Source organism: Alligator sinensis, unplaced genomic scaffold (assembly GCF_000455745.1).
Source record: "Alligator sinensis unplaced genomic scaffold, ASM45574v1 scaffold583_1, whole genome shotgun sequence".
Classification (NCBI taxonomy): domain Eukaryota; kingdom Metazoa; phylum Chordata; order Crocodylia; family Alligatoridae; genus Alligator; species Alligator sinensis.
The window spans coordinates 385,246-403,007 of NW_005841983.1; the positions used below are offsets into that span (position 1 = coordinate 385,246).

At 43.8% G+C, this 17,762-nt stretch overlaps 1 protein-coding gene across 2 annotated transcripts in view; it reads left to right on the forward strand.

Annotated features, from left to right (window-relative positions):
• Positions 1 to 17,762, forward strand: part of SH3KBP1 (SH3 domain containing kinase binding protein 1) — a 343,403-nt gene that overhangs the window by 174,433 nt on the left and 151,208 nt on the right. For both annotated transcript variants that reach the window (XM_025201103.1, XM_025201104.1), the window contains one exon: positions 11,473 to 11,669. In XM_025201103.1, coding sequence (XP_025056888.1) covers positions 11,473 to 11,669 — 197 coding nt within the window. The remainder of the gene's footprint in view (positions 1 to 11,472; positions 11,670 to 17,762) is intronic.

Below are 17,762 nucleotides of genomic sequence, written 5' to 3' on the forward strand. Positions count from 1 at the left end.
AAGACATTGAAGAGTATCAGTCCAAGGACCGAGCCCTGCGGGACCCCACTGCCCCAGTCCTTCCAGGTGGATACCGACCCATCCACCACGACTCTCTGGGTTCGACCCTCTAGCCAATTTGCCACCCACCGGACTGTGTAATCATCCAAGTCACAGCCTCTTAACTTCTTTACCAGTATGGTGTGGGATACCGTATCGAAGGCCTTCCTGAAGTCTAAGTAGACGATGTCAACCCCTACTCCTGCGTCCAGGTGTTTTGTAACCTGGTCATAAAAAGAAACTAGATTAGTCAGGCATGATCTACCTGCTATGAACCGTGCTGGTTTCCCCTCAGCATAATTTTTCCTGCTGGGCTCTCACATATATGAGCCTTAATAATCTTTTCAAAGACTTTGCCAAGGATGGAGGTGAGACTGACTGGCCTATAGTTGCCTGGATCCTCCTTCCTCCCCTTCTTGAAAATAGGGCCCACATTGGCCCTTTTCCAGTCCTCAGAATGACCTTTCACATTCTGGGCCATAAGGTCCTTAAGCCTTGTGTAGTAAACGAAGCAGTCCTCCTGCCCTGCTCTCTGCTAAGACTCTGCTAATGCGTTCTCCTCATTCCGGGTACGATGGAACCCCAGTTGCGGAGGCTCTGTTTGGAAGAACTGAACAGGAAGGACCACGTCAATCTGTTTGAAATTCCATGGAGAGTTTGATTCATAAAACACATGGTGGGAGTCTATGGGTGCCATTGGCTGCCATCAGATTCTAGTTACAAGAAAGTAACCTCCCCCTCTGTGGGTGTTCATCATTGCCTTAGGAGATCTATTCATCAGACCTTTTCCAGAAGAAGGATTTACAGCATTTCTTATTTGGTGAGTTGTGATACCATCCATATTCTTTCAGATTCTATCCAGGCAACTTCCTGTCTCTGGGACATTGTGTTTGATAAAGCCAAATTTACAGCCTGATCTACGACTTTTTTAAAATCGGCTATTCGCAGTTTGAAGTTGAAATGCTGGCAAAGGTGCCATATGGCGCATATAAAGAGGCCATTTTTTCAGGAGGTTTTAGACAAGGTAAGAATATGATTTCCATTGCTTTCAGAGATACCATCTTCTAGCCTGGCTCCCACAAGGAAGTCTTCATTTTTCTTCCTGCTATTTCTATCAGCAGTTCATTTCACTGATGAGACCTTTCCCTCCATAGTAACTTTTGCTTTCTTCATTCAAGAGCAGTCCTATTAAGGCTTTGAGAGGTACTTAAGTTAGACAAAGCATGCTTTGGTTCCTCGCTTGCTCTTCAAAGCTTAGGAGTTTCAAAGCTTAGGAGACATGACTAAGTAGAATGGTCTTCAATTAAGAAAGTCTTTTTTTTATCTGAAGTCATGTTAACTCAAAATGAAGACATTGAGTTATTTTTCTTCTTTTAATGCTGCCTTATCTGAAAAGTGGACAGTTTGTTGACAGCTTCCTGAGTTAAACCCAATAAGTTAGTTCACAGTTTTATATTAAGTCATTGCTCTTTCTTAAATGTGTCTTGATCCCCTACTTTTTCAGCAGATGTAACTAATTGCAAGTAAGTTTGAGTTTTAAATATATATTCTTCAATATATTCAAGGTTTTATGAAAGGTAAAGCAGCTGTTTTGAAAATTTCAATAAAGGAAAGAACAACACTAAAATAACATTCTTGTGGTGGATTAGAATTTGTTTTCTGATAGCTTATGGCTAGGCTAAATAACTTGGTCAGTGCTAAGTGCTATTTAACTGAGCAACCTCTATTCCCTAAGCAATCATATTTAATGATTTCTTTGCCTCTGTCTTCCTCAGTAAGGACCAAAACTGCCACCTCCCTGCTAGGCCCCCATCGGGCCCCGAGGGAGGCACACCTGAGCCCAGGGTAAGTGAGGATCTAGTTAGGGAGCTGCTGGAGGGGCTGGACATTTTTAAGTCAGCCGGTCCGGATGATCTCCACCCTAGAGTTCTAAAGGAACTGGCCGGGGTCATTGCGAGTCCCCTGGCGCAGCTTTATGAGCACTCGTGGTGCTCTGGAGAGGTGCCGGAGGACTGGAAGAGGGCCAACGTGGTTCCCATCTTCAAAAAGGGGAGGAAGGAGGACCCGGGAAACTATAGGCCAGTCAGTCTTACCTCGATCCTGGGCAAGCTGTTCGAGAAAATTATTCTGGCACACATCCAGGAGGAGCAGCAGTGAAATGCATGCTCAGGGGCAACCAGCACGGGTTCATCAGCGGCAGGTCATGTCAGACCAACCTGGTGGCCTTCTACAATCAGGTCACTAAATCATTGGATGCAGGGGTAGCAGTGGATATAGTCTTCCTGGACTTCCGGAAGGCTTTTGACACTGTCTCTAACCCCGTTCTCATTAGGAAACTGGGGGACTGTGGCGTAGACACCCACACAGTCCAATGGGTCACCAACTGGCTAGAGAGCCGCACCCAGAGGGTGGTAGTGGATGGGTCCTTCTCGGCCTGGAAGGACGTGGGCAGTGGGGTCCCGCAGGGCTCGGTCCTCGGGCCCGCCCTGTTCAACATCTTCATCAGTGATGTGGATGAGGGGGTGCAAAGCACCCTGTTCAAATTTGCTGATGACACCAAGATGTGGGGGGATGTGGGCACAACAGAAGGGAGCAACAGGCTACAGTCGGACCTTGACAGGTTACAAGGATGGGCAGAGGAGAACAGGATGGGGTTCAACACAGACAAGTGCAAGGTGATGCACCTGGGGAGGAACAACCGGCACCATACCTACAGGCTGGGGAACTCCCCTCTTGTCAGCACGGAGGTGGAAAAGGATCTTGGAGTCATTATTGACTCCAAGATGAACATGGCTCGGCAGTGTGGGGAGGCGGCTAGGAAGGCCAACTGTACCTTGTCGTGCATCCACAGATGCATTTCAAGCAGGACCAAGGAGGTGATCCTCCCCCTCTATGCGGCACTGGTCAGGCCGCAGCTGGAGTACTGCGTCCAGTTCTGGGAGCCGCACTTTAAGAGGGATGTGTGGACAGCATCGAGAGGGTCCAGAGGAGGGCCACTCGCATGATCAAGGGACAGTAGGGCAGGTCCTATGAGGAAAGGTTACAGGACCTGAACCTGTTCAGCCTCCAGAAGAGAAGGCTGAGGGGGGATCTTGTGGCCTGCTATAAACTAGTCAGGGGGGATCAACAGGCACTGGGGGAGTCCCTGTTCCCCCGAGCGCTGCCAGGAGTGACCAGGAATAACGGTCACAAGGTGGCGGAGGGAAGGTTTAAGTTGGACATCAGGAGGCGCTACTTCACGGTCACAGCTAGGGTCTGGAACCAGCTTCCAAGTGAGGTGGTGCAGGCTCCCACCCTGGGGGTTTTAAAGAGGAGGTTAGATGACCATCTTGCTGGGGTCGTTTGACCCCAGTACTTTTTCCTGCCATGGCAGGGGGTCCAACTAGATGATCTGCCCAGGTCCCTTCCGACCCTAGAAACTATGAAACTATGAGCACCAAGGACTGAAGTACCCATCACTGAAATTTATGAGACTTGTCTCCTCACAATTACACACAGCAATATCCTTATCTTCTGGCATTATGCTGTGCCTGTTAGGTGTGCCAAGTTCACAGTGCAGTAGCCCTAGCTTCTTTGGTGTGCTACCTGCTCATCTTCTATCAGCTAACTTCCGCTTCTGGGTATGATGGGTGAAGGAGGACATATGACTAAGGGAAATTACCAATAATTTTGTTTATCACAGTCCTCTCTTCTACCATCATCTGTCCCTCCTGTGCCCCCTTAGAGAATAGTTCATAGAACTGTTTTATTAATTCCTCTTTCTTTTCCTTCCCCATTTCTTTTCCTTTGAAAATGCTATAGCAGAAGAAAATGGACGGGTTAGTATATGTATGATGCCTTGATTCATAGGTATTTTGCCGCCTTTGTGGCTGGTGGAGTAATAATTCTGTCAGTAATAGCTGCTGTTGGGTGTGATAAGAGAAGACAGTGCTGTTACAAACAGAATTATTGGTAAGTTTTGTTTTAAAGATATTCTGTAATACTTAACATTTGCTATTCAGAGTTCAAGGAAATCAAAATAAGATTCATGTTCCTATTTATAATATGAATACTTCTGAAGTGGCTTGTGATGGGAGCATCATTAGTGCACACAGTTTTAAAAAATTGTCAATTCATAAGAAGGTTTAAGTTTTGCAGCTCGAATTTCTGTTAACTTGTCCACAGTATTTACTTACTAAGGAGAACATATAACTAACATAGAGATGCCATAATGCAAAGCAACATTTTTGGGGGGGACAGTGCTAAAAATGCATGAGGGACAGTTTTTCTGATTGAAAATTAGCATACTGAGAAATGCTGCCTGGAAAACAAATGTACAGATGTAATCCTTCCAAAGATTCAGAAAATTATTTATTAGACTCCTAATAGATTTTTTTTCCATGGATACCAGGAAAGGAATATTATTATCTGTGGTTATTGTCAATCCTTTCATGTAAAATAAGCAATGTTTTCCTGAATTCAATCAGAATAACGGCGATGACAACTACTGAGAAATTGAGAAGGTAGCAGGCAGAAACATCCTAAAACCAGTTTGAAATGAAGTGTTATAATGGTTTTCTTATGATTTATGCGGAAATGGGAAAAAAGTCACCAGCTTCCATCTTGATGGCTCTGCATTCATGCTAAAGAGGGTTCTGTGTGTGCTCATACTGCATTGCTAACGCATGCTGCTTTGTGGTGCAGGAGACCACTCCCCTTTCCCTTGCATGATTTCCTGCACAGGCATAAAGAACTTGGGGCTGTTTGTCACAAAGCAAGAATCATTGTGCTATGGAAAATGAACATGCTGAATGGAAATGACAAAATGTTTGGACTATAAAATTACATCTCCTCAAGGAATATATCTGGGAATAATAAACAAATGAATGAGTAATGCAGAGGTTAGTCTGAATTTCCAACTTGCGTGTTTTGTATATTGCAGGAGAACGGTTATTAATTACTGGTATTGTTCTGGTAAAATTTATGTGATTTATTTTTTCAAAATATGTATTCACGAGTCCTATAACACTTCTTTGAACTAATATTTAAAAACACTTGAGCTGTTTTTTTCCTTTTTAATATCATGAAGGGTATAGTAGGTATAGCATGAAGGAGCAATAGGGCATTCGTGGAAAACAGGTCTAGAAATTCTGTGTGTGTGCATGCATGCATCTTCTTCTTTTCTTGGACCTCTGTCCGTCACTCCCTGAGATAAAGGTGGAAGTTCTCACTACAGTGATCTCTCATCTCCCTGTCATGCAAACTTATCTGCCAGGAGTCCAAATTCTATACCGTGGACTGGTAATAGAACGTAAGACTACATTTCTCCCCTCCCTCCTTTCTTAAAAGGAAAACGCACAAAACAAACTCCATTTATAATGCCTTCCTCTTGTCCTATTAAAAACTACTGAGGGCATTCCCTTGCCTACCAACCAAATAAAGAGAATCTCTGTGCTATTTCAGGTGTGTGCCTCTGAACAGCTGACCTTTATACCATTCAGTAGGCCTGGTGTGGTAAGTGCTTAGTGGGTGCCTCAAGGGGGACCTTCTTTAGCAGGTACTCTCCCACAGTGCCATTTGAGGAATTTACCCAGAACCACACTATCTAAAGAGAGAAACAACACAGAAGAAAGACTTATGAAATCACTAAATAACTTAATAAGATAGAATTTTCTTTAAAGCATTGATTAAGGTGTTTTCCTTCTTTCCTCTTTTTTTGCTATCCATCTACATTTAGAAACAGTTATTTTCTCCAATTTTGAATGGAGATAGAAAAAAATAACTATGGTCAAATTAGCAACTTTCATTTCCAGTACCTGTTATTGTGCCTGGATAGCTTCATCTTCAAGTATCTTGGAAAGATGCCAGCACACCTCTGGGAACATTGCTTGTTAGTGAATTAAGTCTAATGATCTCATCTCTTTCTGATATACATTTATGCTAATATCCAAACCCACCACTTTTTGACACAATTGAAAGTATTTTCTCCAGAGACACTTTGAACGTGAAAAATGAGTGCTATACACCAGATTTTGAAATGCCATGAGGAAGCTCTAGCCACACGAGGAAGAAATTGATGCAAGCTGCCTCTTACAAAGTGAAATCCAACTTTTATTTTCTCATTATAACACAATTATGATGAAGATGGAACAGTAGGAGTAATAAAAGTGTTGTGGACATGTTTATGCTATTTCACATTGCATCACTGGTCCCATATCTGGTTGTGAACAGACATTTAGCATGAGAAAATCAGTTTGGGGGATTTTAATTTCTTGCTGTTGGTGCTCTCTTGGCTTTGACAGGTTGATATAACAGCCTGTGTAACATGCAGCTTTGAGCTCTGAACATTTGGTGCTGCAGATGATTTGGGAGAAATTGATCTAGGTAAACTAACAAGGTTGTTATGCTCATAAAGCCCAAAAGGAGAATGCTTGAACACATTTTAGATGCCATACAGTAACAGAGCGATCTGCTTTGAGGCAGTATGGAGGTCTGAAAACATGTTTCACACTTGAGTAATTTGGACTGGCATGACAGCAGTCAGGTTAGAGAGATCAAAGTTTGTGTTGCATCACTAGCTTGTGAACCATTTAAATGCATTTTGTCTTCCCATGCTTCTTGGAAACTTGCTATAAAAATGAAAAGTGACTAGTATAGCTTTTATCCTACCTTGCACTCAGAAATACTTGATATTCAGCCATGGACTATAAGCATGTGCATGCTTGTGAATTTGATCAGCGCTTAAGGAAATTACACTTTGCTCCAAGGTGTTATAAATGGAATTCCTTTTTCTTCCTTGTACAGAGCTCGCAGATCTTTTTCAAATACTTCAGCCTGCTTGCAGCTGGGGTGCAGAACCAGACCCATCAGTCACTAGCAACAGGGGAATATTCTGCCTTGCAAAGAGCCCTCCAGCTTTTAATGTTCCCAAAGCAGCTAGTGGCTCAGCCAGACTTTCCTGCTACAGAGCTTTTCTTGGGGAAAATCTCAAACCTCATTTCAATTTCTTAGATGAATAATACAGCTCAATAATGGCTCTGTCTAATTCCTGGCTACATTCCTGGATTTTATTTGCTTTTGAGGGAGAGACTGTCCCCTCATCTTTGTTATCTTTCTGAGGTGATTACAATGGTTGGTGCCCCTTTGATGCTTCAGGGACAGAGCTAGGCTGAGGAAAAAATGGAGGTTAAAGGAAAGGCTTGTGTCTCTGGCAACCCTATTATTGAGTGTCTCATAAGAGGGCATCCCTGAGCAGAAAGGTTACCTTATTCCTGGTCCTGATGAGGAGAGCAGCCAAACAGTTAGGTCAGCTCCACTGGGCAACATGCATCCCTGGCTAATAGTAGACCTTGGCCTCCATGTCTCCTTCAATAGGAAGGGACATGGGCAGGATTAAAATAGGGAAGGCTCTTAGCCAAGCTAGCTATCTTGTGCCATCTCCAGGAGGGGAATGAAGCCAGAAAAACAACACACTCAATGGAAGATGTCACATAAGCTCTCTCAGCCCACACACTGAGCTCTGATACCCCTTCCCTTTCCAGTTATCCCTGGATCACACGTGGAGGACACTGGATACCTCATGAATTCTGCCAATATTTCAGGCTGGATCAACTTTCAATCCAACAAAAATAAAAAAATTGAGCCATCATCTGACCCTAAGTTATGGACAGCAAATTAAAATGTTAGCAAGGCATCTACTACCACAAAGCAACTGACCTGCAGTAATTGTTTGTATGCCTGCTCTCACCCTGTGGTAAGTGGGTCACCTTAGTCCTGTTGCCCAGGGCAATGGCAGGCACATGAACAGTTATCATACATTAGCTTCACTGCAGTGAGCCCCCCGTTAAGTGTCAAATCTGTTTGTCCATATAGTAAGTGTCTAAGTGCAGTCTCATGCCATGCTGCTCAAGTCTCTGAAAACTTACTTTTGTAATGGACTTTCTACTTCATCTTAGCCTTAAGACTAAGCCACAAAGTGGTAAGGAAAAGGAGGACTTGTTTAGTATTAATGCTTTTTCAGAGATTCAAATAGTGTGGAGTGGGGATCGTACTCGGATACCTAATCTATCACTGAGGGCCTCTGTGCTATGTCAGAAAGATTGTTAACATGGGTGCACAGTGATATGATATGGTCCTTCACAATTTACAGATTGCATTGATCCTTGGGGTTCAGATGCACAGATGAAATGGTTCCCACCTAGCTAAGTAATACAGTAAAAATGCTTTATTGGACGTTTAAGCTGTTTAGAGTCATTAGTAAAGTTGATTTGCAATCCTGGTTCCTGTCAGACTCTGTAGAAAGGAATATGAATATAGCAATCTGAAGCCATCGTTGAAGTGCAAATGGAGAAAATAGTTGTCTTCAAGTGGTAGACTGATTAAGTACAGAGTAAATAGTTGTCATCTCTTGCCTCTAGGTCTTCCAACCAGCCTACTGTGGTGTGAGCCCACTCACTGGTACCAGGCTATCAGTTCAGGGGCTAAAAGGGCTACTTAAAACTTTACTGAAATAAGGTCACCAGCAAAGGAGGAGTGCAATAATTTTAGAAACAACTTTGTTCCAGTCTCTTTTCAGAAACTCACAGAAAGGCCATAACATGAGCAAAACCATCCATCATCTCCGAGCAGAGCACTGCAACTTGCTTCCTATCTTATGGTATAGCCTCAGAAAATTGGTGACAAGCAGAGTAGGGCCTTGTCTGAAACAGCTAGATAAGTCCTACTTGTTCCTGGTATTTGCTACTTACCATCCTCAGATGGTTGTTAGGATTTGCAGATGGATAATTCTGAATTCTAACTCTTTTCTCTTCATAGCTCTAATTCATATTATATAATGTTACATGTGCTCCCAAGAGGAGCTCTCCAAGATCCTGGATAAACAGCCCCTTGGTACCAGGGAAGTCAGTCATGGGCCTGGACTGAAGATGAATGCTATTAGGTATAGAAGGTCTTGTCACAGAAGACTGCCAGCAGAAGAGGATGATGATCATGATAATCATAATGGTAAATAAGTGATAGAACAGAAACATACATATTGAAACCCAGTAGGAAGTCTGATCCTTCAAACAAGCAGGGATTCAGTTATCTTTTGTGGACCTCCGTTTCTTGCCTAATGTGGTCCTTTGACAGGGATCTAATTCCAATTGCATATCAACTGGTGAATGCAGTTTAAGAAGTCAAATGAAAGAGAAGGTTTCCTGGATCATTTCAGGGTAAGAGTACCATATAGAAAGGGGATACCATTTACTGCATGGAATCAACAGATGGATTGAGGTCTCCAACCCTTGCTTCTCCTACAGGTAGCAGACCTGTTCTGGTCATGGCAATATGTCTGAGACTGGGTTCTCATAATGAATGGGGTAAACAATAAAGAAGTGCCCCAGAGAGTAATTTCTCTTGTCTCTTGGGTTAACTCGTATAGCTACAAATACCTTATTCCTTGTAAGAAGATTGGCTTGCTAGTAATTGATATTTTGTATCTGGAAATAATAAGTGTCCTGCGACTTCTCCCTGGGCCAGACCTAGAACATAAGATGGTGAAAGGCATCTTGGAAAGCTCCTATATCTTCCCACCTTTTCCCCTGATTCCCAGTTGGTATAAAAGCTGGAAATAAAAGGATGGCCGCAGTACCGTTTTATGCTTCTCTGACTGAAGAGTGTTATGATCTTCAAGAGCAATTCATCTAGCATTGGATGTCCCTCATGGTCATCAAGCACTACTGTGGAAGCTCATTCTGCTCCTTACAGCACTCTTCACATTGAACCCTTCCTGAGGACCAGACATTATACTTCCTGCCCATTGGAACGGGCCTCCTAATGGCTCATATCGCCAATTGGTTTTTTCACTTGAAATGAAAAGCTTTCTTTAATGAGCCCAGCATTGTACTTTGAATTCAGACAGTTAGTCCTCACAAGAATTATTCATGAGTTTTCTCCTTCAGTTAAGTATCTTATTCCTAAGAATATTAAGACTCTTAGAATTTTAGTGTTATCATTTGTTTTATCACAGTTTGTTGGATTGCCATTAGTTCTCCAAATTTTCCATATTGACCATCCAATCCTCGTCAATGCAATTTTTCTCTTTTAGCAAAAGTCTTCTCCATGCCCTAGTGTCCAAATGAAGATGGAGAAAAGATGTTATATATAGTTCGAATTGTTTTGGATGTCTGCATTTAACGGATGATTCTGTTTCATGCCTTTGGAGGTATGCTGCTATTAAAATTTCAGTGTGGCAGATCTATGGACCTAGGAATGAAGAAGAAATAAGAAAATCTCTGTGTACTAACCAAAAAATATATCTTCTTCGAGTTGTAAGGTCCATAGATCTGCTTCCCTGGATCTTTCTGAATAGTTAAAAAAACCCCAAAAAACCCCTGATAACCAAGGATTTGGGTTTGCTATCATTACATAGAATTTGCTATCCTCTGCAGTAGCAGAAATGTGCTGTTTTTTGTCAAAGTATATTTAACTCAAGTTGTAATGGCTTTGGAAGTTATTTTTCTCAGAGGGAACTACATGAGGTAAGGCACTGTCCATGGCTGATAGGTCTGTTCTGCAAACAGGCTGAAGTCTCTTTGCATCAGATCTGTGGATCTTATCGCTCAAAGAAAGGAAATTATCAGATGAGTACAGATGGATGTTCCTAGTCAGTGAGAGGGGTAAAACAAATCATAATGTCAGTTTGATTTATTACTAGTAGGGGAGGGTATGCATGGGTGCTTTCCTTATAAGGCTGTCTAAGCTGCGGAGAGATTTAATTATTTCAGTAGGGATAATATTATACAGCTTATTTGACTGCAAATGTGTTTAAATGGCTATTAGCTTTACATTTCCCCTTTAGGTAACGTAGCTTTGGAAACTAATTGCATAATTGGCTTAACATGAGTCATACGGTTTTAAGGTCTCATCTGACCATTCACAAGTGGTCCTTAGTACAATAGCTGACCTAGAACTGAATTTAACTCCTTCATTTCTTGAGTCATTGGCGACGTGTAGGGGGTGCACGTGCACACCCTGAGATCAGCCGTGCACCCCCGGGAAGCCAGAAGTGCAGCTGGAAGTGCACTGCCAGTTTCACTGCTGGCTTGGCTATTGGCTGCTGAGGGACCCCTCCCCCCGGTTGGCGATCTGGTGCCCCCCAGACTCGGGAGGCACCAGTCGCCCATGTCTTGAGTGATTTTTGTCTAGAAAGAAGAGTTTTTTAGTTCAGGAGATAAATTTTGATACTGGGCAGTATGTATTGGTGTGGGATGGTGTAAATTGTAATTAGTAGAGCTGTATGAGGAAGGCTTAAAAATATAACAGAAAATTATAAGCCCAAACCCTAGAATGAAGCTTCAGCTGCTCTGTGATATCTTCTTTTAGGAAGGGGTGCTGTTTTATCCACTGTGCTCTATTTTCAAATTACCATAAAGCTCTGTACCTAAGGTTTCTTTTTCCTCCTTCCCCTGGCAGGCTTAAAAGATGCAACAGGCTCTGAGAGTGATGGTGGTGACTCAAGCAGCACAAAATCAGAAGGCGCCAATGGAGCTGCACCAATCCAACCCAAAAAGGTCAAGGGGGTTGGCTTTGGAGATATCTTCAAAGACAAACCTATAAAGCTACGGCCAAGGTCAACAGAAGTAGAAAATGACTTTCTACCTGTAGAAAAGGTGCGTATTGTAACTTAATTCTATCCTTGTTTTTGGAGTTCTTTGGATTAACGTGACTTCCATCCCTGAGTAAATTCTGACAACAGCTTGAATTCAGAGCTCTGTAGTTGCATTCCTGTTCTTTGCTTTGGTTGGATTTGGTTTTTTTTTGTCTTCTGCTATGCCAAGTGCAGGCAAATGGATTCATGGGGAGTTGATTTTAGCTTACTTTAGTTGCCTGGATGAAGGGTGTTCTGTTGAAGGATTTATTCCTTTGCTCACACATTCTCCACTGTTAGTTCAGGGGGCAATCCTTTAGCCTCCATCTCAGATCTGTGGTTAACAGCTCTGTAGTATAAATAATATTTAGCGTTTATAATAATTAACATATACAATCACTGCATCTTCATGTTGGCAAAAAGGACGTTTCAAAAAATACCCACAGAATTTAACTTTTAAATCAGTGCTAAGATTGTTAAATCAAAAAATGCCTTTGCAAGTTATCTATCTGCTAAAGAAAAGTATAGAGGCAACCCACGAAGGAGAGAATACTTTATTCCTTTTGTTTCTACATGATACATGAAGAAGATCCTGACTAGCATTTGGGAAAAAGCTTCCTTTTTTAAAGATTTATCCTTTCAGAGAGTTTCCCTGTTTTACTAGTCTCCAAGGAAAAGCAGAGAAACTACAAGAAAAGACTCGATACTTCTAATAAGGGGGGGGGAAGTAGTTGTGAGAAGGGGGAAATAAGACCTTTGTTCGATTGTCATACATCCGAATGAAGTAACAAGCATGGTTAAAAAGGCACAAATCTTTTCTTTATCCTGTAAATTGATTAGATGTATTCAAGGTTTGATTTTGCTGACAGGGGAAGTTTGGTTCAGTCAGGCTTGAATAAACTCAGTTCTGTTTTGGTCTTTGCTAAAATTCAAATTAGGATTTTCTTTTACGTAAACTATTGATGTGAGATTCCTGAGCATGTGGAGAAATAATGTTACTGTCACCAAAACTTAAATTATAGCTTTTTTTCTTTGTTAATATCATTGTGATGGTTTCTAGCATCTTATTTCATTAGGCATCTGAATTTAGTAAAGCAGTTAATGTCAGTGGTTGTGCTTAAATTAGGCATGTACTTAAACACTGTTCAGGACAGGAGCTATGAATAAGTCCTGTTACATCAGAAAATATATATTTTTAAAAATGCATTCTGTTTGTATGTATGCTGAGGAAATTTAATATACAGCACAGGCCTGTAATCTGATAAAATAGATGCACATTGCCTATTTGCCTGAGAGCAGTATTTATGATTACCATATAAATGTTCACCTGTATATGGACACAAGCTATAGCAGAATGCAGTATTCAGTTTCCTTCAGGTCTGATTCAAACAGTTTAAACTTTACAAATTCTTGCTGTTTTGCTAATGCCACAGGATAGGTACTTTGTATGCACGTCCATCTGCATGGCACAGAAATGTTAAGTGAATGGTACTACGTAAAAAAGGATACGGATTCTTAACTTCTTGGGCCCTTATTTCATGCAGCTAAGTTTAGAGTGCCCTCTGGCCTTTGTGAGACAAGGGAAGTCTCATTTCACTTTGTTGTGATGAGAAATTATGTTATGCCTGTGTTACCAGTGGGGAATGAGACTTATCTCTGGTCAGACAGGAGGGCTGTGCCACAATCAGAAACTGAATCCACAGTCTCCATGCTCCCAGTCTGGTGGCTTAACCACAGACCATCCTTCCTATGTACAAATTTCTTGAAGTAGTTGTTTTTAATGGAATATGATAGCAACCTATTTGTAGACAGAATACATTAGGTCATACGTTTCCAGGGTGCATCAGGAAATGCTTGAATAATACTTAATGTGTGCCCCTTGCATTATCTTTTTTTTCCCCTCCATCCATTTAGATAGCATACTTAACCTCTGAATGGCTGAAGAGCCACTTAATCAACTGTACCCTTGGAATGACACAAATTACTACCGCCCTGTTGTTGTATTCTTTCCCTGGTTCTGACACTGTTGCTATACACAGTATACATATGACCACAAACCAACTGTGACAGGACCGGGCCGTGATGGCCCCTGTGTTCATGTGGCTCCTGCCCTGCTCCAGCTCCTTGGGTACCCTCCTTTCTCTCACTTGCCATGCCTTGATGACTGCATGGCATGGCAAGTGGCATTTTTTATTTAATGTTAAAAAAGAAAAGGGAGGCTGCCCCAGGGTCCCTGAGCAAAACCTTATCTATTCTTTGGCCAGCGAGTCCCTCCCAGACCCAGCTGATCCCACGTCTGCCCCTCAAGCCCCATCCAACCTCCAGGGTACCCAGTTGCCTTAAGGTCTATTTGTGGCCTCCTTCTGCCTATGCCTTGCAGATGTTAGTTTAAATTGTCCACTGGGCCTGGTGGCCCTGTCTGTTAAACAACTAATCCACCTAGCCTGCTGGGCCTCCTGCCCTGGCAAGGCTCTCTTCTCCCTGCGACTCTGGCCCTGATTTGGCTTCTGCCCGTCCTGGGCTTCAGCACCTTTCCAAGCTTTAGCCTTGACTTGTTTTAAGCCTGCTTTGGCTCCAGCCTTCCATTCCAGGGCCCCTGGCCCTTGCACGGTGGCTGTAACTCTTCCCCAGTCATCAGCCTTCTGGGTCCCTGGCCCCTAGGCTGTGCTGCTTCTGATACACCAGTCCAAGCCCTTGGGGTCCCAGACCCCAGGCTGAACTGCTGCCGCTGGCCTTGGCACTCACAGCCTCAGCCTGCACCAGCTCCGTAACCCCCTGGGTTCCTGACCCTAGGATAAACTGCCTGACCCTTGCCTTAGCTCTCCCTGCCTTGGCCTAACACTAGACACCTGCCCCAGCCCTCTGGGTCTCTGATCCCAGACTAGGCTGCCTGCTTTTGAGTGCCCTGCCAAGCACCTGAGGGGCATACTGAGGCCTGAACCTCAGGTGCCCCTCAGGCACCCCACTGTGGCCTTGTCCTTGCCCCTTGATAGCCACATCGGGTCCACCAGTACTTAAGCAGAACAAAAATGCAAGCCCACTGACTGTATAACTAAAATTATTCCCACACTGGTCCATAATTCCCCCCCCCTGCAAGCTAAAAGTCCCCCTTAGCTCTCTACTTGCATCTTGGGGACAGCCTGAATGCTGGTCAGTCCCTCTCTGCAGCCATCCTGCTCAGGAGCTCCTTTCCCTGATGCTTGTAGGACCAGACTGACCAGATTTTCCTCAGGCACTTGCATGCTTCCAAAGCCCTGTTTCTTCTGCTCAGGTGGCTCTCCAGCGACCCACAGGGGTTTCCATTTTGGCCTGATGGCTGGCCTGCCTTCCTTCTGAGTTTGGCTCAGCTGCCTGGGGTTCTGCCTTCTGTTACCTGGAGGTCTGCTCCTGGGTTGCTTAGATTTCTGCCCCTTGTGCAACCTATTGCTTTGCAGCTTGCTCCTGGGGTAGGCACTCCCCCAGGGAGTAACTCCTATCCTGGCTGATACTGTTTGCTCACTTCACCACAGCTGGCCCTTGTTCTGCTGCCGGTGCCACCCAACAAGCTTAACCTGCTGCAGCATCCCTTTAGCCTCTGGCTCCTTGTTACACCAACATTTTTCCCTTCCTTATATCCCTGGCTGCTGAAACTTCCTTGCCATTTCATGCTGGCCATGAGAAGAAGCAAACTCCACTCTTACTTTTGTGGAGGGAGAAAATACTAATAATTTATTTTGCTTAATTCCCTTGTCGTCTGGAGAATTACTCAACTCCCACGGTGCTGTTCAGTTTGCTGAGTGCTGTGTTGCCTGGTACATTTGGCAGATGGTCTTCTGATTGGCATTCTCTTTCTCTCTTTTCCTTTTTTGTTTCTTTAATAGAGCAAGTGGATCACTGATCAGTGAGACCTGCATATAGCATCCCACAGAGCATTATGTGGAGAATTTTTGTTTTAAAGAACTTAAATATGGGTAGCATATTGGCTGCTTTCATTTTTAATCCCTTTATATCTCTTGAGTATGGTAGGCCACCTCTTAGAGAACGCTTCATCTACATGAAGTAGTCTCTCTGAATGTCTTCATTTGTCCCTTTTTATAAAGGCAGAAAGAAAGAGACAACTTGTCATAAACCTAGGGATTGATGGAGTGTCTTGCATAGTTTCTTGAGTTGATTTCACTGATATGGCAAGTAAAGTCAAGCTGTATTTAACCTTATTGTCCTTGTGGTATTTGATATAAGATATATTCCTGATATGTTATAATGGGATGAGGATTGCACAGTATGATAATGACTTTCAAATACAGGTTTCCCTCACTTTATGCAGGTTCTTTATGTGTGATTTCACACTTACGCGATGACCCTTTTTATACCAAAATGTTATTATATGTGAGGTAAATTCACTCTTATGCGATCAGTGTGGTAGAAGCCCACAGTCAGCTGCATGTACAGTACACTGGGGGAGTGATACGCGAATATAATCTCCTGTGTGGATCTGTGCTCCTTGCTCGTTGTCTGCGACACATTTCTGTAGTTGCCATCCCCATTATGATGACAGTGCCCCCCTTTCTTTGTGTGTACTGTACTGTCTGCTGTTGGTGAGTACCAAAATTGTCTTGTAAAAGTGGTAGAAGTGGGTCTGGAGGTCAGTGCAGTCAAGGTCTTAGAACATATCCCTATTTGTTGTATTAGAAAGTGGGTTCCCTTTATGTGAATTCGAGTTATGTGCCATTTTCTGGGAACGTGCGTACAGCATAAAGCAAGGGAAACCTGTAGTAAGCAATGCGTTTCTTTGACACCTAAGAAAGGTCAATGATAGCTTAGAATTAGTATTTGACCAGAGTTGTTTACGGTCTCCCTTAAATTTATATTTTAAAGGAAGAGACCACCTGGAAGGACATCTCTCTGAGTATGGAATTCAGCGAACAGCTGCAATCTAAGGATTAGGGTTCTTCATTTCAAAGGATGCACATAGTTTCCTGGTCTTAATTAGATCTGGTAAACATGTACCTCGGGGGCGCCCCCCCCCCCCCCCCCCCCCCCGCCTCCCCCTAGAGTGAGGTATATGAACAGCCAGATGAGCAACTGTACTTAAGCCTGCCTCTAGGGCATGGTTTATCTCCATGGCAGTCTTCCAGGGCACAGGGGGAGGCTGTGATCTCTCAGCCTAAGACTAAATAAAGCAAGCTGGCAGGAGAAATTATAGGAGGCCTTGACAATGAGGTCAGAGGGAGAAGCTGCTTCTTAACCTGGTGAAGCTGGCTAGGGACTGCATCCTTGGATGCAAGGTGCAGAGCAAGAATAGGTTATTATTTTGATATTTTCTTTTGTTTGTTTATTCTTATATCTGTCTGCGTCTCAGCATGTGGTTACTGATTTCTTATGCTGGTTCTCGTGTTTTGTAATAAATCCTTTTCATTAGCTTTTTACCTACTTATTGTCAGTGCTAACTGTGCTTCTAGAGTAGGGGTGGTCAAAATATAGCCTGGAGGCTGGGACTGGCCCACCAAGGGATTCTATCTGCCCTATGGCGGGTCCCTTGGCCCTGGTTGGCCCAGGGGTGGGGAGCAGCCTGAGCCTTGGCATTTGTGGTTTGTCCCACTACACCTGGGCATGCGGTAGGACAGAGGCAGCATGGCAGTCAGGCTTTGCTTCCCAGCAGTCCCTGCAGCAGTGGCTCACTGCCCGGCTGCCACTGCCAGTGTCTCTGCTGCTGCCACTGGCCCCAGCCCTGTTGCCCAAGCACTCCAACCTATACCATCCCACACCCACCACTGGGGGCACTGGATGGAGTGGGTGGGAGGGGTCTCCATGGAGACGAACCTGGGATGCCTGGAAGCAGGGGGCACTCAGCTGGACAGATGGGATGTGGCCGCAGATGGGTGGGGTGTGGTGTCCAGGAGCAGGATAGGTGGGCAGGGGCCAGGGCTGGGATCACAGGTTGGTGACAGCGCAGGACCCAGGGCCAAGTAACAATCTACTTCCTGCACTGTCACTTCCCCTATGATCCTGACCTCAATCCCCCATCACTCCCCTCCTCCTTGGCCTGCAACTGCTTACCAAAACTCCTTCAGTGGTCCTCCAGCCCAAATAATTCCCCCCCCCCCCCCCCCCCCCCGGGACCTTTTCTCCCAACATC